We start from the raw sequence: 22,035 nt of genomic DNA on the forward strand, positions 1-22,035 counted from the left end.
GATGTGCATCCAACCTAGTTTTTAAAGGGATTTTGTACAAAAATCTCTAGATTTCTAAATGTTAGAAACCAATTTTGTTTTTTTAAATATACAATGATGGCCAAAAACAGTTTGAGGCCATACAAAACATGGCTGAGATCAGATTTAGCCAACAGGCTGTTAATTTAAAACCATTGCTAATTATTGCATTTTTTTATTGTAGTAAATATATATAATATAAAATTTTCCGTTTTAATGAGTTTTCAGTGTATAATTTAGTGTGGTGTGTTCACAGTGTCGTGCAACCATTATCACCATCCATTTCCGGAATATTGTCATCATCCCAAGCAGAAATCCTATACTCATTAATTTGTTGTGTATTTTTACTATCAACTTTAAAATGAAGAGAGCTTTAAAATGAAAATGTCCCAAACAGTTATTATATTTGTTATTATATTTGTTAAAAAAAATCTCGTCAACTCTCAGCTCCAACCTGCTTTCTGCATTATCAGTCCATTTGACTCAACTCTGGACCTCATTATGCCCTTGAAAATGGCTGCTCTGTGCTCAATGAACTTTCCGGAACTCTCCACCTCTGTTTCCCCCACTCTTTATACCTCTTTGTCTCAATGAAACGTAAGGCCGTTCTGAGAACATCATTTCTCCTGTAGGCCTCTGAAGTGGAAACTGCTTATTCTCACCTCAGGTTAGGTAGTTGGGTCAATGTTTGCTTACTTTCAGACATTCAACTTGCTCTCTTGTAAGAGTCCCCTCTCCTTTGAGACTCACCATTCAGCTAAATCTCACATTCCTCCTCCTTATTGTTGTCATCTGCTGTCACTTGATTCACTTGAGATTTGAACATCTGGCTTCCAATCTTCCAGTCCACCTCACCTCCTCCTGTCATCATTTTAGACAACTTCAACATATACTCGATGACCCACCCAAAATGCGAGCTGTTGATTCATTGAACTCTTTCCCTTAGCAACCTATAAAATCACAAAATCAGATATCCCATTCTCAAATAAAACTATTGTATTTTCCACTTGTTGACTCCATCATCCCACGTCTTCCAACTTATTAACACTTCCAATCCACAACCCCATGTCTTTCTCTTTGCCCGTCAGCCCCACTTGACTTGACTTTTCTGTTTATTTAGGTACTTACAGTCCCTCAGTATAATAACTCCTTTGCAAAAACTATAGTAATTCCCATGCTTCCTTCTCCCATCAAACACACCAAGCCCTAACCCCAGATGAACCCAACCATCTTTCTGTTCTCACACCCAAACTGGAAAAAAGACAGAACTGAACTCACTGGTATCAATGACAAGCCAACATCCAACCTAAACACTGCTTGGCAACCTAACTATGCATCTCCAGTGAACTCAGTTGATCACTTTTCTAAATGATTATTTTGTACTTCCCTACTTTCTTACATCTGTTTCTCCCTCAGCTTCCTAAAAGCATCCATTGCTAAGTTCTATCAATTTTACCTCCAAAATGTATCCTCAAACCATTTATTTCTCTCCTTCATTGCTACCCAAGACATTATCATTTCTAGGGTGGGTCACCACAGACATCTTCAAAAGATTCTCCCTGACATCTTAGTGCCTTCTCCATGAATTCTCCACACAGTGATTAGAGTGATGTTTTAAAGATGGTAATCAAGTCATGCCATTCATTTATTTAAAATCTGTCCATGACTTTCCATTGCATTTAAAACAAAATCTAAACGGCTTAATATAACCCAGAGCCCTGTATGAGCTGGGCTCTACCCACCACCCCTTTTTCTTCTGTACCACTGTTTTTTCATGTTCAGTACATTCTAGCCACATGAGTTTCATGTGCCAAGCTTTCCTTTCTCCTGACTTGGCATATTCTGTTCCCTCTACTTGATGTGCTCTCTGCCTACCCCATGTTCCTCACCATTCTTCACCTAGACAACTACTATTCATTCTTTAGGTCTCACATTTAATGACCCAATCTTAGAGAAGTCTACCCTCACCAACTCCTTTAAATTATGCTCTTTCTGTTCCTTCTCACGTGCCAATTTATTTTTCTTTACTACACTTACATACTTATGTTTGTATTTACTTACTTTCTGACTCTTTCATCAAACAGTTCCTTGAGGGCAGGAACTATATCTAATTTGATTTTCACTATATACTAGCTCCTGACACCATGTATACTGTGGAAGGAGTATCCCACAAGTATTTAAATTCATACTGAGTGAAAATTCATTCCTAATTCCATAGGGGAGAAGGGAGAAGGTACAGAAAAGGTGAAAGGTAGGAGAGGTATTTTCTAACTATTTTGGTATGATTACTGGCACCCCTTTTTATCTTTACTAAAACAAAAAACCTACCCTAATTTCAGTGCTTCAAAAACAATCATACTGTATTTGGGTTAGAAGAGACCTTACTGTAATAACCTCATATTACAGAAGAAGGAATTGTATTTTGGTACTTTTTTTTAACTACAGGGTGATTTCTTTGCTAATGTTTTAAAGCAGGACTCAGTAAATTTGGCTGGCACACCAAATCTGGTCAGACACCTATTTTTGTAAATAAAGTTTACTGAAACACAGCCGTGGTCATTCATTTATATATTGGCTATATCTGCTTTTGTACTACAACAGTAGAGTTAAGTAATTGTGACTGGGAATGTGGCCTACAAGCCTAAAATATTTGCTGTCTGGCCCTTTACTGATGTTTGCTAACTCATGCTTTAAAGTATTGAAAAGTAGGTTTCCTTTCAATATCTTCGTCTTTTTCTGATTTGCTTTTATCTTTCTATTGACGTATATATACATTAGAGGCATAAAAAGCACTGATCTTTAGTGTACTGCTTGATAAATTTTTACATAGGTGTACACCCATGTGAAGCATTACTCCCATGGACATATTGAAGATTTCAAGTATTTTAGAAGGTTCTCTCATATCTATTTCCAGTCAACCCCTCATGGCCAGATAACCACTTCTTTAACTTCTATCACTACTAATTAGATTTGCCTATTCTTGAGCTAACTTCATAGAAATGAAAATCATACAACACATACTCTTTTTTGCTAACTTCTTTTGCTCAATATAATGTCTGCTCTTTTGTTTCTGTGTAGTAGTCCATCAGAGGGAAATTTCGTAAGATATTTATCCATTCTTCTGTTAATGGCCACTTAGTTTGTTTCCAAACTTGGGACATGGACATTCTTATATGTGTTTTTTGGGGGGCAGGTATACACTCATTTCTTTTGAGCATATGTTGAGGAGTGGGTTTGTAGGACATACTAGCTTAGTAAATGGTGACAGTTTTCCATAGTGATTATACCAAGCTACATACCCACCAAATGTGTGAGAATTTCAGATGTTCTACATCTCTCCAATACATGATATTGTTACTATTTCAATTTTAGCCATTCTTGTGGGTCTTTAGATGTACCTCTTTATGGCTGTATTTTGTTATTTCCCTAATACACATCTTTTCATATGGCAATTTGCACAGCCTCTTTTGTGAGGTGCCTGTTCAAGCCTTTTGCCCTCTTTTTAATGAGAAAAAATATGTATCCTTCATTAGATATATGCATTATGAATATGTTATACCAGTATTTCGTTTCTTTTATGCTTCGTGTTTTTGTGCCCTGTGTAAGAAACCTTTGCCTACTCCAAGGTCATAAATATATCCTGTTTTTTCTGCACATTTGTAACCGATATCTGATAAATTATTTTTTCTGTATATGATGGGAATTAGAGGTCAAGGTTCATTTTTTTCTGTGTGGATATATAATTTCCCTGACACCATATATTAGGGAAAAAATAAAGTTTCTTTTTCCCACAAAATTATAGTGGTGTCTTTGTTATAAATCAAGTAATTTCATAGATGAGAGCCTGTTTCTTCTGAAACAATGAAATATTTTTAATATTCCATTTTATATCCTCTATTAGCTTTTTAGTCATATCTACTTGTATTGTTTTTTAGTGGGTTGGTGGCTATGCTAAAAATTTGCATATGCATCTTGACTTATTAAAGTTGTCATCTCAAAAAAATGTAAGAAACTTACAGCAGTTTAACCCCATTCACATCTCTCCCACTCTTTGTGTTATTGTTGCCATGTATTTTACTTCTATATAAAAACCCCTAAGACACAATTACCATAACTGATTTAAATGTCAATATTCTTTTAAATTTACCCATATATTTACCTTTTCTTATGTTTTTCATTTCTTCCTGTACATCTGTGCTTTTACCTGGGATTATTTTTCTTCAGCCTAAAGAACTTTTAATTTTTCTTACAGAGTGTGTCTGCCTAAAACAAAATTTCTTAGCTTTTGTTTGCATCATTTCTATTTCTTTTTAACCTTCACTTTTGAAGGATATTTTCATTTATTAGAATTCTAGATAGTTTCTTTTTATTTATCTCTCAGAGCTTCATAGATATAATTATATTGTCTTTTAACTTCCATAGTTCCAGTTGAAAAATTAGTCATAAGTTTTACTTTGTCTTCTTTTAATATAATGTCTTTCCCCCCTCAGGCTGCTTTTAAGATTATCTCTTGGTTTTCAAAGATATTCTTAGGAATAGTTTTCTTTGTTTTTAAGCTTCTTGAAGATCACTATGATTCTTGGACCCATGGATTTATACCTATCATTATTTTTATAAAATTCTCAGTCATCATCTCTTCAAATATCACTTTTGACCCATTCTCTCTTCTCTCTCTATAGGACTTTAATAACAAAATGCTAAATCATTTGTCTGTACCTCTTATAACTCTTGCAGTCTGTTTTATTCTATTTCTTTTTTTCCTGTACTTACATTTGTATATTTTCTATCTGTCTTGCGATTCACTAATCCTGTCTTTTCTTTTTTCTTGTTTTATGTAAAAAATATTCAGTGAGTTCTTAATTTAAGATAGTGTACTTAATATTTCTCAAACACCCATTTGTTTCTTTTTAAAGATTCCAAGTCTCTGTTTAAATACTTTATCTTTTCATCTACTTTTTCTATTTTCTTCTATGCCTGCCAACTCTAACATCTTGATGATCTATGGGTCTACTTCTACTGTCTAGTTTTTCTCTTAATTACATTTTCATGCTTCTTTGCAAATCTCATTATTTGGTATTGTATGATAAACACTATAGATAAGACAACTATAGAGTTTGAGATTGTTGCTCTTTCTCCTTCAGAGAGGGCTTATGGTTTTGTCTATTAAGTAGATAAGATTAGGGGCTGATCATCTCAACCCAACCAAGAATGGTGCTAGCTTGGGGTTGGCTCACACCTTCAGTTAGCCCCAATCCTTCTGTGGTTTTAAATGTCTTGAGGGCCAGACCTTCTTTTGTTTGTTGAAGACTCCATCCTTCAGTGGAACTTTGTCTCTTAAGTACCAGGAGACTTCTGGAAATTTTATTTTGTGTTGCAAGCCCAGTTCTTTCTTGAACATGGCATTCCTATAGTTTTGATTGAGAGACTGGTGGATCTCTTTCTCTGTCTCCTCTACCCTTAAAGTTCTGACCTTCAGAGATTTGGGGCTTGGCTTTTTAGCTTCCTGCCTCATTCACATTCAATATCTGACAAATGTTTTAAAATGAAGATATACATATTTCCCACTCATGTACTCCATAATGTTTTAGTCAACAACAGGTCTCATCTACTATAGTGGTCCCATAAGATTATAATGGAGCTGAAGAATTCTTATTACCTAGTGCCACTGTAAAGTTTTACCACAACTGGTTACTCATGTGATGCTGGTGTAAACAAATCTACTATGCTGCCAATTGTATAAAAGTACTGTATAACATATTTTTACTATACCTTTTCTACATTTAGATATATTTAGACATACACATATTTACCATTGTGTTACAGTTGCCTGCAGTATTCAGTAGAGTAACAAGCTGTACAGGTTTGTAACCTAGGAGCAATAGGCTATACCATATATCCTAGTTGTGTAGTAGGCTTATGTAAGCGCACTCTATGAAGTCTGCACAATGATGAAATTGCCTAATGATGTATTTCTCATAGATATCCCCATTGCTAAGAGACACATGACTATATGCTCATATATATTTTGTGTTGGTGGTGGTTTGTTTGTTTTTTTTTTTGCATGACCCTTTCTCTGTCATGGCTTGGTCTGCAACTAATTTCTCTCTGTCTTTGTGGTTCAGTCTGCTACATTGCCCTAGCACTCAGTAAATATCCTATGAGAGAAGATTCAATGATCGTGTAGAATCCATTTATCCATACTGACCAATATGGATATAAAAAAATTCTGTTTTTCCCCTTTATTTACCTATTAGAGCCTATGCCCAAACTCAGCAAATACTCCCAGCCAAGAAGATGGCTGGCAGTTTTAGCCTCTTCTCTCTCTAAAATTTATTTCTTCTAGTCTTATATGCTTTTATAGCTCTCCTATATCTTTAAAAAATATGACTTTTGTCATCTTTCTTTTTATCTAGTTGTGATAGTGTTTTGCTACTTCCACATCATATTCGGAAGCCGAAGTGTTCACATCTCTAACGATTTCTTTTACTTTTAATGTCATTTTAAAAAAAGAAAAGTATTCTAAAGTATTAGTCCAGGTAAAAAAATTAGTCTAAGTATTAGAGTGTAACTTGGAATTTTACATGCAGCTGAAAGAAAAATGGAATTCACTTAAAATAAATTCAGTTTATAGGAAATTTAGATGAAGTATATCAAATCCATAAGTAATGTGGAACACATTTCTAGTATTCACCCAAACCCATTTTGCCTCTTTCCTGAGACACAGAGTACAGCCATACTTCAGGTAGGGCCTGTGCCTAGTTATATCCAATGAGCTATGAGCACAAATGATATGTGTCTCTTTCAAGAAGAGGCATTTAAGAATGAGTGAGCGTTCTCTACACTCTCCCTTTCATGGCAACCATAGAAGTCACATGTTTTGAAATGGAATAACCCAGCCTAGTTCCATAACCCACTGCTGGGAAAAGGGGCCGCTTTCGGGAGTTGCTGGGCTCACGGTGGACTTTGCACTGGTAGGAATGAGTTTTTAGGACATGTCTACATCTCAGCATAGTCCATCCTCTTAAGGCAAATACAGTAAGGAATACCTAAACTAACACAAAGACATTTCCTCTGACTATTGTGTTTTTAAAAGTCTTCCAAATTCTAATAATCTAGGTATTATATGCAATGGTTATCATAATAAAATTACTTTTAAAGGAAGGTTAGTGAAGCATATTCTTTAATAACATAGCATGGAGTTTTGCTAGGAATCATGTTTTTCTTTTTCATTTTATCCTCAAAGCATATACACGAAAGGAAAGCTATATCTATTCTGAGCTAAGATATGTCATACTTTCAACTTGAAGTAATTTTAGTGATACCATCTTGTATATTAACATTAGGAACTTTCCAGTCTTGAGAAATTAAAACTATATGTTTAAAGAGGGCAGCAAATTTTAGCCTTTAGTTCTTCCTTTTCTCATCTATCATATCATACCCTTTAGCTGAGAGCATTACATTCAAACCTTCCCTTCTCAAAGTGACCTTCCCTCTTTCTCTCTCCCAACCTCTCTTACCCATGTTAAAACCTACTTAAACCTACTAGAAAAGCTATTATAAAGAACTGTACTGTAAGCTATTATTGCCTAATAGTAGCTCAATACAATACCTTCTTGGATAAGTCTGCATTTTAATTAGAAAAATGTGTTTTATAATCTAATGGGATGAATCCTAACTAGGGAAACTTTGATGCTATTTATTGGATGGAGTGGTGAGATATCAGAAGATTGCAGATTTTCTCCATTTTCCATCAAAATACCTGCTTGGGTGGCTACTTGTCCAACCTATACATAAAGCCATCCTTGAGTAAAGTCACTTATCTAAGGCTGGACTGTTATTAACTCTCAGTGATGGTCAATTTTACATGTCAACTTGACTGAGCCATGAGTTGCCCAGATATTCAAACAGTATTCTGGATCTTTCTGTGAGGTGTTTTGGGATGAGATTAACATGAAATCAATAGACTGAGTAAAGCAGATTGCCCTCCCTAATAGGACTGGTCCTTATCTAATCAGTTGAGGGCCTGGATAGGACAGAAAAGCTGACTTTCCCCCAAATAAGAGAGAATTCCCTGCTTGACTGCCTGCATGCTGGAACATTGTTTTATTTTGTTTTGTTTTGTTTTCCTGCCTTAGGACTTTAACTGAAACATCAGCTTTTTCTGGGTCTCCAGCCTCCTGAGATTTGGACTAGAACTACAGCCTTGGCTCTTCACCTTACTAATTGCAAATCTTGGGACTTGTCAGCCTCAGTAATTGAGATCAGTCTATTGATTAGGTTGGTGCAAAAGTAATTGCGGTTTAAAAGGTTAAAAATAATTGCAAAAACCGCAATTACTTTTTCACTGATCTAATATTTATCTATCTCCTGTTGGTTCTGTTTCTTTGGAAAAGCCTGTCTAATACACCATCCCTTGACTTTAGAATTACACTGAGTGTGAACACCACACTTTTTTCAGGGTCTAGAGAGTTGATAGTCATCTCACCCCCAACAATTGACTGAAAAAAGTTTATAAGCAGAAGCAATGGCAAAAAATCCAAGATATCCTAAAGAAGCAAATTATTGAAGGCTTAATATGGTTTGTTTGTTTAGTGACCATAAGTAAATAAATTTTGAAACAATCGCAGAAAATGGAGAGAAATGAGACCAGGAGAAAAAGAAAAAAAAAAGAGCTAGCCAGGAAAGACCACAGATAGCAGAAGAAATGACAGAAAATGATATGCAACAGTGCTGTGAGCAGCAGATCGCCTGAGGGGTGAAAGTATTTCAGGGAAATTATGGGAAGTGGAAAAGAAGCACAATTTGCAACTAGAGTAGATGAGATCTGGGGTTGTTGAAGTCTGGTTAACCACTATGTCCACATGGGCATTGATGAATATATTGATTGAACTGATAATGAAGATCTAGAGTTATTATGAAAAGATAACCTTGGATGGGTTTGTATTTTGGCATCTATCACACGGTATTGTGATTAATATTACTCTGTCCTCTCTTACTGCATAACAAACTACCCCAAACAGTGATTTAAAACAGTGATGTACTCGTATAGTTCTCCTAATGCTGTAGGTTGTCAATCTGAGTGATTCTTCTGCTGGATTTGTCTGGGATCAAGCATGTGGCTGAAGCCATCTGACACTCCTATTGAACTCCATGATAGCCTCAGTCATATGCCTGGGACAGGACACTAGCGTTGGCAGGGCATCTCAGATCTTTCCATAGGGCCTTTTATCCTCCATTAAGTTAGATTAGCTTCTTCCCAACATGGTTTTCTCAAGCTTTCAGGTGGACAAAGCCCAAGGTGTGGCGCTTATCAGGCTTCTGCTTGAGTCATGCTTGCTAATGTGACATTGGCCAAAGCAACTCACTGACCACATCCAGAGTCAATGGGGTCGGGTCCACATAAAGCAGGAATACCACTGGGCAGATTTATCCTAAGAATCTACCACATCCACTGTGAATTTAAGAATTTAGAATATCAGTACCCTTCTCATTACTTAGTACTTGCCTGACACCCATATTACATAATTCACGGCGGGGGGGGGCGGGGGGGGCCGGGGGACAGTAGTACTTACTCCCTAGCGAGAATTTTAGACACTATTTTGGGTGTTCTAGTGAGATATAGCCTGAGCATGCACGTTTAAAATGCATATTGTTTTATTGTAATTTTGTATCTTGCATTTCTCCTGTATATTTTAGTTTGAGAATTATGCTGATTTTTAAAAAATACTAGATGCATAGTAGGTTATATTATCCATGAATTTTCTTTCGGGATAGTAAAGTTACATTACAAAACACTTGTTACCACGAGGCAGTGTTTTAGGTCTGGTATTTGTGAAATTAATAAGTTTGAGTGTTTAAGGATGGTTTTCAGCTATTTGTAAACCTTCGTAGACCAGTGAAGTGTCACTAAACTATTTTAATTGTGACTGTTGATTTCGATCTTTGTGTTGTGAGAATGTGGGGCAGGAAGGGGAGAAGGGTCATTCACGCTTCAGGAAGCAGTGAAAAATCACCAAACGTTGGTACCTTCCTCTTCTCCAGAACCCTACACTGCCTCAGCCACCCTCCTTAGCATGGCAAATTTGCTTATAGATTATAGTTCGACTTGTGAACTTATTGTAGAACCATCTACACAGGATTCCTTTCTAGCTTGAGGTTGTAACAGAACAGATGGTGCAGTTCCTGAGCCCAGCAGCTGGAGGGGACAGAGGCTGCACTCCGCACACAGTAGGGGCACTGTAAACCGAGTACATTGCGCAGGTTGACGCCAAGCCATCCCCTCCCCGGGCAGTATCCTTATCTCTCCAAGCCCACGCCCCTGCCCGCAGCAGCGGTGAGCTCGGAGCAGATGGTGAGTCCCGGATGCCAGATGTGCCGCACACCCTGCGCCGTCTGGGGCGCTGAGTTCTTTGGTCCCTGCCCCACCCAACCCCTCCCCTCCCTACCAGCTCCCCGCCACACGTGGTGTCGGATCACCGCGGGATCCCGGGAGGGGAACGGAGGAGTGGGAGAGGCTAGACCCTGCGCCCGCAAAGCGCTCGCCTCTCTTCTCTGCCTCGCGTCACCTGGCAGCCAGTGCGGTCTCTGTGCCTTCCACCCGCTCGCTGCAGTCGAGCGCCTTTCTTCCTCCCATCCCGTCTTTCTCTTATCTGACATCTTGTTTTGCTTACTCTGCCCACTCCCCAGCGAGTTTTCCTCCCAGCAGACGCGCGCACCCAGCCCGCCCTCGCACACGCTCCAATTGTAGGTCAACTGGTTTGCTAACGTGGATTTAGGTTTGCTCTGAAGGGCTTTTCCATAAGTGAAATCAGCCTCTTTCGCCACAGGGCTCCAACTGTCATCGCTTTTACTCGGCTGTTGGGTTGGGGGTGGGACTCTCGTGGGTTGTGCTCGCATCCCCACCGCGTGCTGGGGTCACTAGGACGGTTTCGGGACGCCTGGGGTGGGGTAGGGAGCCCATCCAGACACTTGTGGAAATGCAGAGACACGCGGATGAACGCGCTGGGACACAGCGCCGGACCCCTCCACAAAGCGTTGCTTCTAAGGAACCACGCCTGGGGCGCAGCCTCTGCTCGTTATTTGCCTACCGTAAGCTCCCTCCGCTCAGACCAGACCTGAAACCAGGATCGACTCCCTCGGGCGTCGGGCACACCCCTTTGGCAAGTTCGCCTGGCAGCCTGGGGCGCTCCTGCGGCGCTCGCGGACCCGACTGCCCACCCCACCGCGCCTTCGCGCACCCTGCACGCTTCCCCTTCTCACAGTCCCCGGGCAGGGGAAGCTTGAGGATTCGGGTGCAACCAACTGTCAACCTGCCTTCTCCCTGTGGCTCGTTCTGCTCCCACCCGCCGCGCACACACGCCTGTTCTGCCCTGCTGAAAGAGCCCAGGCAGCTGCAAGCTCAGTGGGGCCTCTCAGTCTGCCGGGGCCTGGACGCGTGCCCAGACCCGCTCCGAATGTCGGGCGCTGGCCGCAGCGCGGGGCCCACACGCACAGCGCTCAGAGCGCAAACGATGGGCGCGGAGAGCAAGGGGGCAAGTGGCGAGTAGTTCCGGTCAGGGACGGAACTGGGCACCATCGCCCAGGGCCAAGTTGGCTCTGGGGTGGGAAAATGGAGGAGCCGAGCACCCAGGAAACGACCCGACCCCGTCAGCCGCGGCCGGGTACAACTTTAAGGGGCGGGGTAGGAGCTCGCCAGGGCGCGGGGGCGTCTTCCCTTGGGCTGCGTGTGCGTGTGTGTGCGCGCGCGTGTGTGCGCGCGCGCGTGTGTCTTCAGCTCCTTCCCAGGTTGTAAAGCCCAAACGGAAGACGGGTGTTAAAAGTGCTGCTGACAGGATCGCCTGAACCATGTTTCCAGTAGGAAAGGCTTTCCTCCAGAAAGCACAGCCTTGGTCGATTCCAATTTATTTCCTCCCTGCAACTGGAATCGAACGGTGGGGCTCGGCCGCCGAGGTGGGACCCAGCGGAGCACCGTTAATCCCGCCCAGTCCGCTCCGAGCTCCCGGCAGAAGGAGCGGGACCCGAGCCCCAGCGTCGCTGAGCTCGGCCAGGCGTCCTAGCCCGGGGAACCATGTTTTCGGGAGGAGGGGTGGGTTTTTGCTGGTCCTGAAGTAACGCGCGCCGCTTTTCGGCACCGCTCTCAGCAACGGAGAGCTGCTGGCGGAGGAACCGCGTTCTAACTCCTCCCGCTTCTGCAAAACCCGGACGCGGGAACTGATCATCTCCCGGATTCAGTTACCAGCTCCAAAGCCGAGGCTGGCTTCCCTAGTCTCCGGGAGCTTCCGTCAAGTGAACAGGAGGCGGCGATCGGTTGCCCTAAACTTTGATTTAGGAAACAAAAAAACATCAAAATTAACCGACACACCTTCTTAACCGCTCATCGTTTAAACTGCTACTTAAGGAAGGTAGAGTAGTGGAGGAGGATGTGGGTTCGGGAGAGGAGGAAGTCTGAGGATCCCCACGTTTTCCCACGTCTCTGCGGACGCAGGGAGGCTCAGCGCTGCCACCTGGCGGCGGCTCCTCCGCAGGATGGGAGCTGGCAAAACCTTGGCTTCGCGTGGGTGTGCCTGGCCTAGGCGTTCCGAAATGGGGCAGAGGCTCCAATTCATTCTTCGAATCTTCGTGGCTCAGGCAAACACTCGTTTTCTGCTTGTTCTCATCAGAAAATCGAGAGAAAAGGAAAATGAGTTGGCATTGGTATGAAGGGCTTACTTAAGCCCATCAGGTGCCAGTCGCTGGTTAGGAGGGGGAGAGAAAATGGTAGAAATTATTAGAAATGTGGGGTTCTTATCTCTTATTCTAAGACTAAAACTATATCCTGGATTTCATTTTACTCCAGATTTCTATTTTGATATTTTGCAAATAAGAATTACATCCATATTATTTTGATTATTATTTTTCAATGCAACCCCCATAAGGGAAGTCCAGTTCCAATACAACTTCATCAGCCCAAAACGATGAAGGGCAGGTTATGTTTGCTTACTTGATTGAGAAAACAGCCTTGGATGGAGGATTCTTTTCCATAAGGTGTGGAACCAAAAAGCCTGGGGCCTTTCAGTTGAAAAGGGCCAAAGACATCACATTTCCCAGGGCTTCTTTCCTGTCTGTGAAAGTAACAAGACAGGGTTTTGTTTTTTTCCCCTCTATTTTTATTTGAAGAGAGTGTTTGTCAGGTCAGCCCAGCTCCTATAGCCATTGTTTCTATAACCAAGGAAGGCGAATCTTGCAAATCAGTGCAAATCCAGATTTGTTAAACTAATTTCCCTTCAGGTTTCCCCCCTATATTCTATAGGAATATATTAAGCAGTGGGATGGAATCGTATTTACATCTACACCCCATACTATTTTATGGATGTGAGATTGTATGTTGTATAGGTGTGTGAGAGCAGAAGAAATGAATTAGCAGATAATATATTACATCATGTAGAATTCCAATATTTAATGGAAAATAAAATATTTATCTTAATTTAAAATTTGAAACGTCTAGCCTCGTTGCTAATAAAGACAATTAGTCTATTATTCTAAAACAAGAAATTGTTTTGCAAAATTATCTTGGTTTCAGTTAATATGGCTTAAAGAGTAGCATTAAGAATTACTTCATGTACTGCAAAGCCAGCAGAGGGAACACTGAGTACTGATTTAGTAGGGGCCACCAAATATCTGGTATTTAGGGGAAAAAATATCAGTAATGGAGAACTGGCTACAAAGCATATGAAGTTAGGTAATGAGAAGACAGGAATCTTTTCTCATTATTTGGTATTCAGAGGCCTAACACATTCCAGCCTGCACATACCTACTCAGTTGGTGAGAAAGATGACTTTAATAAAAGGCCATTTGTCACATGTTTTCTTTTAAGGGAACTAATAACACATAAAAACAAATCTACTTCAGAAGTTTAAGCATTCATGTATATTACAATAATCCTATAAAGTCAATGGAAATTACTAATATCATTTCTTCAATTCTAAGATGAACTTTTTCTTTTCATTTTCAACATGTCTGAATTAGATATTCATCCTACAACTGGGGGATGTCACAGTTTCATTGGCAGTTTTTCTTCTTAGTGGCATGTAACAATGGTGTTTCTTAAAATCTATTGGATTTGTTGCAACATAGAAAATACATCTAATGATTAGAAATACACCAGTGACTATTTTTTTGGTATAAAGTTTTTAAACTTTGTGTGCTCTAAGCATAAACAAAATTATTATGACTGCTTTAACTTCCACTTTCCCCCTACCATATTCAGTGCTGGAAGCGTAAATGGATTTAGAAATATAATCAGTTATATTGATACTCACCTTGACTGAATTAGCTACACTCTCAAATCTTTGTTGGTATAAATCCTAAAATAAATATTTTTTGTTTTAGTGACGATATAGATTTTATAAACAGACCTCTTAATTTTTATGTCACATTGATAACATTTAGGGGTGTGTTTGGGTTGCATACCAAAGAAAATTAAATGCATGATAATACACCCAACTTTATTATATGCAAAAAAGGTCCCTGTGGGTTTTTGTTTGCTTTTAATATGTGTTTCCCCTTCTAAAAGGAAAAGCATGTAACTTGGGTAGCTAATGGTCAAAATTTTTTTGCTTTTACCCACAAAATCATTCTTGCTTGTGGTTGATCTTTAGAAATCAACTCAGATGTCTCCAAAGGATGTTCTTTCCAGTAAAATTCTAAATCTGACAACCTGGGACTCTCGCCAACCTACATACAAGATAAATAGAAATCTGCTACCTAGCACTAGTTTGATCTGAATCAAAACCACCTATCATTGGCCTGTAGAAAAACAGTTGACTTATTATGGTGTTAGGAAAGAATTTGTAATTTTCACACCTTGGAACAAAGGTAATTTTGTGTCCACATTAGCATGTGTTCTGACTACTTAGGCACCTTATCTTCACCACAATACTCTTCACTGAAGTTCCTTTCTTTTAAAATCATTATGAGTTCAGTGTTGTCACTTTTGCCCTTGGATGGAGTTCATATCCACCATCTGTGATTATTTTTTTCACATTAGTGGCCATCTCTTCAATGTTGGTCTCTTGAACAATAGGCTGTTTCTGCTAGCAGGAGTGCCCTTGGCATTTGAATTATCAAGGGAAGGATAATACCATTCACTGAGGGCTTACTGTACATCAAACTCATTGAACCCTCACAAAAACCCTATATAAAGTAGCTCCTGGTGTTCCCGTATCACAGATGAGGAAAACTGAGACTTGGTCACATAGCCAGAGTTACAAAACAAGTATGAAGGATGAGCAGGTAGGTCTAATATAAATCTAGAGGCTCCCTTCTCTTCTGCCACCTCCTACAGTTTGCCTTGGCCTTTCAGTTCCATTTGATTCACGTAACAAATATATAGGAAGAATATACAGGAGAAAACATATATATATATATATATATATATATATATATATATATATATATATATATATATATATGGAGGAGGCAGAGGACAGAGAGTGAAGCATTTTTAATTCTGAAGTAAAATTGATTCCCATCCTTTACTCACCATTATTATCCTATACAAAACTCTATGGAAATTCTCCCATTCAGTTAATTATGGACCACTGCCTAATGTGTTCCAATGAAAAGCTCCTCTGTTTGGGCTACTCAGGATTTACGGGGGAGTTTAAATCATTAAATAACCATAGTTAACCCTCTTTTGGTTAAGAGAGCAAGTCATTATTGCAAAAATTCCTCTTTTCTACCACAAACAGCACAAAAATTGCTCTGAAGGGATTTACACAACACATCAACATCTGTGCTGTACCTAGAGTTGTTAAAATAATTGTGATGACAGGTGTCTAGGTACCACTTTCTTAATGGTTTTCAATATCCATTGATTTATTGTTGTAGGTTTCCCTCCCCTTTTTACATCATTGGCTTTATGAAGGAGCAGAGGAACAGATTTGCACTAGAGACTGATTCTTTATGCCAATACTGAAAAGAACTAATAAAAATAATCACTTGGCTTTTAAGCAGAAAGCTTCCATTTACAGTATTTCACCCTTACCCTCCCTCCCTTCCAAGCCCCTTGTTATCTAACATAATGGTTAGAATACATTTCCGTCTCTCCCCTTAATAATTTCATGCATTAACATCCTCTTCACACACACACACACACACTCACACACACACACTCACACACACACACACACACCCCGCAAAAGGAAAAAAGAGGCAGCAGAAATCTCAGCTGTACTTCTAGCCCTTTTAAAAAGTTTGCTCTGTAAATTGGAATGAGGTCAGATTTGGAGCTTCTCATTGCACGCGGAGATTATTATTGCATCGGGTTCCAAGCCAATGGGAAGCACAGGGGAGGGGCTTGGCACGAGGAAGCGTTGGTTACAGCGGCTGATTGGCCCCGGCCAAGACTGTGAAAGGATAAAGAGGCGCGAGGCGGAATTGGGGTCTGCTCTAAGCTGCAGCAAGAGAAACTGTGTGAGGGGAGGAGGCCTGTTTCGCTCCCGGGTCTCTAGTTCTTGCACGCTCTTTAAGAGTCTGCATTGGAGGAACTCTGCCATTACCAGCTCCCTTCTTGCAGAAGGGAGGGGGAAACATACATTTATTCATGCCAGTCTGTTGCATGAAGGCTTTTTGGCTTCCTACCTTGCAACAAAATTGCACAAACTCCTTAGTGCCGATTCCGCCCACTGAGAGTCCTGGAGCCAGAGTCTTTTTTGCTTTGCATTGTAGGAAAGGGACTAAATGATAGAGACGATGTCGCTTTCCTGAGCTCCTCAGAGCGCTTGTGAACTGGAATCAACTGCTTCAGGGGAAGAAGAAGAAAAAAAAAAGACTTGTCTGGGAGGCGGCGAGAAACTTGCATTGAAGCTTCAGCAACCAGCATTCAAGAAACTCCTCTCCACTTTAGCACGGTCTCCAGACTCAGCCAAGAGACAGAGCAAACTGCGGCGCGGTGAGAGAGAGAGAGAACGAGACAGAGAGGGACAGTCTCCAGCCTGGGAACTATAACTCCCCTGCAAGAGGCGCAGGACTCCTTCCCTGCATCTTTTGGAGACTTTTCTCTCCCACCTCCGCCGCGGCCAGGAGTGGAGGGGCCCGCTCGGCCGCCGCGCGCCTCCTCCCGCTTGGCGTGCGCTTGGCTCAGGGAGCCGACAGGGCCCGGCGATAGCGCCGCGGCCGCCGCAAGGCTGTGAGCGCGCGTGGGCGCCCGCCGAGCCGGGGCCATGGTGCAGCAAACCAACAACGCCGAGAACACGGAAGCGCTGCTGGCCGGCGAAAGCTCGGACTCGGGCGCCGGCCTCGAGCTGGGCATCGCCTCGTCCCCCACGCCCGGCTCCACCGCCTCCACGGGAGGCAAGGCCGACGACCCGAGCTGGTGCAAAACGCCGAGCGGGCACATCAAGCGGCCCATGAACGCCTTCATGGTGTGGTCGCAGATCGAGCGGCGCAAGATCATGGAGCAGTCGCCCGACATGCACAACGCCGAGATCTCCAAGCGGCTGGGCAAACGCTGGAAGCTGCTCAAAGACAGCGACAAGATCCCTTTCATTCGGGAGGCGGAGCGGCTGCGCCTCAAGCACATGGCTGACTACCCCGACTACAAGTACCGGCCCAGGAAGAAGGTGAAGTCCGGCAACGCCAACGCCAGCTCCTCGGCCGCGGCCGCCTCCAAGCCTGGAGAGAAGGGCGACAAGGTCGGTGGCAGCGGCGGGGGCGGCGGCGGCGGTGGGAGCAGCAACGCGGGGGGCGGAGGCGGCGGCGCGAGCGGCGGCGGCGCCAACTCTAAACCAGCGCAGAAAAAGAGCTGCGGCTCCAAGGTGGCAGGCGGCGGGGGCAGCAAGCCGCACGCCAAGCTCATCCTGGCGGGCGGCGGCGGCGGGAAAGCGGCGGCCGCCTCCTCTTTCGCTGCTGAGCAGGCGGGGGCCGCCGCCCTGCTGCCCCTGGGCGCCGCGGCCTCCGACCACCACGCGCTGTACAAGGCGCGGACTCCGGGCGCCGCCGCCTCCGCGGCGACCTCGGCGCCCACCGCGCTCGCGGCCCCAGGCAAGCCCCCGGCGGAGAAGAAGGTGAAACGCGTTTACCTGTTCGGCGGCCTGGGCGCAGCAGCGTCGCCCGCGGGCGGCGTGGGTGCGGCCGCCGACCCCAGCGACCCCCTGGGCCTGTACGAAGAGGGGGGCGCGGGCTGCCCGCCCGACGGGCCCAGCCTGAGCGGCCGCAGCAGTGCCGCCTCGTCGCCGGCCGCCAGCCGCTCGCCCGCGGACCACCGCGGCTACGCCAGCCTGCGCGCCGCCTCGCCCGCGCCGTCCAGCGCGCCCTCGCACGCGTCTTCCTCGGCCTCGTCTCACTCCTCCTCCGCCTCCTCCTCCGCGGGCTCCTCGGCCTCCGACGACGAATTCGAGGACGACCTGCTCGACCTGAATCCCAGTTCAAACTTTGAGAGCATGTCCCTGGGCAGTTTCAGCTCGTCGTCGGCGCTGGACCGAGACCTGGACTTCACCCTGGAGCCGGGCTCGGGCTCGCACTTCGAGTTCCCGGACTACTGCACACCCGAGGTCAGCGAGATGATCTCGGGGGACTGGCTCGAGTCCAGCATCTCCAACCTGGTCTTCACCTACTGATGGCGCGCGCTGGAGAGGAGGGCCGGGGCGACACAGGGAGAAAAAGTGGACAGAGAGAGAGTTGAAAGAGAAAAGGGAAAATAAAGAAAAAAAAAAAAAGGAAAAGGAAAAAAAAAAGTGATAAGCGGGGCCGGCTCGGGCGTGTGGCGGTCGCCGGAGAGGAGCGCGCGGCGTTTGGGGACCCGCGCTCCCATCCCCCACATCCTCCGGGGACGCGGCGGAGAGGAGGGAGACGGGCGATCTTTTATTGTTGTTGTTGATGTTGTTGTGATGGCGAAAAAGCTCTTTTGAGTGTCCTCCCCTATGCGTGAAGAGACCCCCCCCCCATTTGCTCCCGGGCTTCCGGACTGGTCTGCACCCCAGCGAAAAGCCGAGTTGGGAGTTTTCTCGAGACTGAAGGAATCTCGTCCTTTTTCTCATCGCCCCCTTGGTGTTCTTACTTTGTTTTTTTTTTTCTTGGTCAAGAAAGGAGGGGGGTTAAAACAAAATCCGTCGCACCTCTAGGGATTTTGTCCCTAGCACCCCGCCCCCCCCCTTTTTTTTTCCTGAAGACGCAAGGCTCGGGAGGCTAGTTTGACCGACGGCAGATGTTTTGGGGCCGCGTAGTCTCGAGCGCCGGGACCGAGAGACTCCACGTTGGCCAGTGCCCGTTTCCCCCCCTTTTTCTTTATTTTTTTCTTGCCCCCCCCTCCATCCTTCATCCTCCACCCTACCCCACCCCACCCCCCGCCGCCGAAGATTTGGAGTGACCGGCGCTCGGAAATGGCCTGAGAACCTGGTTGGAAGAAGCCACACCAGCGGGGGGCGGGGGCGACAAGGACTCAGACTGGAAGGGGGCGAATAAACTGAGATGCATTTGCACGTTGGGGAGAAGGTGGCGGCGGCTCCGGGCCCCCGTCTTCCACGTGGATGAAAAAAGCGAGGGGACCTCCCGGGCCCGCGGGAGGAGGAGAGGCGACTGTTGGATGTGGTCCCGGGCAGTGGAGGGCGAGTGGTTTCGGGGGAAAAAAAAAAAGCTTTTTCTTCTCTTAATCGGAATCGTGATGGTGTTGGATTATTTCACTGGTGGGGTTACTATAGCATGTTCTCCTGTCTATCTTTTAAAGATTTCTGTATGAGACTGTTGAGCAGTTTTTAAAATAGGGTAGGATAATATAAAAAGCAGATAGATGGCGCTCTGTTTGATTCCTACAACAAAATTATCACCAGCTTTTTTTCATTCTTAACTCTTTAAAGGATTCAAACGCAACTCAAATCTGTGCTGGACTTTAAAAAACAATTCAGGACCAAATTTTTTCTCAGTGTGTATGTGTTTATTCCTTCTAGGTGTAAATGAGAAGACGTGTTTTTTTCCCTCACCGATGCTCCATCCTCGTATTTCTTTTTCTTGTAAATGTAATCAGATGCCATTTTATATGTGGACGTATTTATACTGGCCAAACATTTTTTCTTACTTTGTCCCTTTTTTCTTATTTTTCTTTTTACTTATTTCTTCCTTCCTTTTTGTTTTTTCTATTTTTTTTTCGCTTTTTTTTTTTTTTTTTTTTTGGTAGTTGTTGTTACCCACGCCATTTTACGTCTCCTTCACTGAAGGGCTAGAGTTTTAACTTTTAATTTTTTATATTTAAATGTAGACTTTTGACACTTTTAAAAAAACAAAAAAAGACAAGAGAGATGAAAACGTTTGATTATTTTCTCAGTGTATTTTTGTAAAAAATATATAAAGGGGGTGTTAATCGGTGTAAATCGCTGTTTGGATTTCCTGATTTTATAATAGGGCGGCTGGTTAATATCTCACAGTTTAAAAAATCAGCCCCTAATTTCTCCATGTTTACACTTCAATCTGCAGGCTTCTTAAAGTGACAGTATCCCTTAACCTGCCACCAGTGTCCACTCTTCCACCCCAGTCTCATGAAAAGGGGAAGAGAATTAGCCAAACACTGTATGCTTTTAAGAACAACACCTTTTTAAAAAATAAAATACTGTTCTGTCCAGAGGCTTTACAACTGGTGCATTTACAGCAAAAAGGGATCCTGTAGCTTTAACTTGTAAACCACATCTTTTTTGCACTTTTTTTATAAGCAAAAACGTGCCGTTTAAACCACTGGATCTATCTAAATGCCGATTTGAGTTCGCGACACTATGTACTGCATTTTTCATTCTTGTATTTGACTATTTAATCCTTTCTACTTGTCGCTAAATATAATTGTTTTAGTCTTATGGCATGATGATAGCATATGTGTTCAGGTTTATAGCTGTTGTGTTTAAAGATTGAAAAAAGTGGAAAACATCTTTGTACATTTAAGTCTGTATTATAATAAGCAAAAAGATTGTGTGTATGTATGTTTAATATAACATGACAGGCACTAGGACGTCTGCCTTTTAAGGCAGTTCCGTTAAGGGTTTTTGTTTTTAAACTTTTTTTTGCCATCCATCCTGTGCAATATGCCGTGTAGAATATTTGTCTTAAAATTCAAGGCCACAAAAACAATGTTTGGGGGAAAAAAATAAAAAAATCATGCCAGCTAATCATGTCAAGTTCACTGCCTGTCAGATTGTTGATATATACCTTCTGTAAATAACTTTTTTTGAGAAGGAAATAAAATCAGCTGGAACTGAACCCTAAATCTTGACTTTTGTCATTATTATGCCCAAAGCCTAAGATAGGGAGGGCCCTACAATGTGTAGAAACTACACCATCTGCCTTAGCATTGAAACAAGTTCTCAGAGAGGAGCCTGTTAAATGCCATCTTACTGAGGAATACTGAGTTCTTCTCAGCCAAACTTGGCAGGCCTTGACCCTGAAATGATGGTGTCAGCTGAATATGTGTCAACTCTATCCGCTTTCTAGGAATTTTCTGAGTTTACCACATTAAAAAAAAAAAGCCCTTTGTCTTGAAATTTTAAAAGGAAGGGCAATGTAGACAGAATTCTTTAAAGATGAAACTAGCTAGCTGATCTTTTTAAAACTTTTATTTTCCTACAATTGCTTTCTCCTTGACTTGCCCATAGTTACCATCTAATAATGGCTAGAATTGTTTTCCACAGATTAAGAACAAATAAGCCTGTTATCAATACATTGTGGAGGAGAAAGCCTTTACCAATTATAAAATGTAAAAGTTGTATAAGCTTTTTCCTTAAAAGCAGAAAGGTTTATGTAGTGCTAAAATCTTAAGTTTTGCCATGCCCAATGGTTATTAATGTCAGCGAAGTGCTCCAGTAAGGATGAGCTGGAGAAGCTGACTGGGTGAAGGCAGGGAGGAAAGCTCTCCTTTTAATCTGTGAACAGCACACATTCAGCTAGTGGAGGAGAGTTACACTTTTATAAACAAGAGGCCCACAAGTAGTATTGAGACCCACATACAAGGAGAAAAAGTACCTTTGGGTTTCCTAAGGTCCATTAGTATTTGGTTTGGAATCT

At 42.9% G+C, this 22,035-nt stretch overlaps 1 protein-coding gene across 1 annotated transcript; it reads left to right on the forward strand.

The window, feature by feature from the left end:
- The first annotated feature begins 15,865 nt into the window (after window positions 1–15,865).
- On the forward strand, window positions 15,866–18,755 carry SOX4 (SRY-box transcription factor 4). The gene has a single exon (XM_081057517.1). It carries the CDS (start codon window positions 17,220–17,222, stop codon window positions 18,612–18,614), a length of 1,395 nt encoding a protein of 464 aa, XP_080913643.1. The 5' UTR covers window positions 15,866–17,219; the 3' UTR covers window positions 18,615–18,755.
- Window positions 18,756–22,035: the final 3,280 nt, after the last annotated feature.

This window comes from Rhinolophus hipposideros (genome assembly GCF_964194185.1).
Source record: "Rhinolophus hipposideros genome assembly, chromosome: 8".
Classification (NCBI taxonomy): Eukaryota; Metazoa; Chordata; class Mammalia; order Chiroptera; family Rhinolophidae; genus Rhinolophus; species Rhinolophus hipposideros.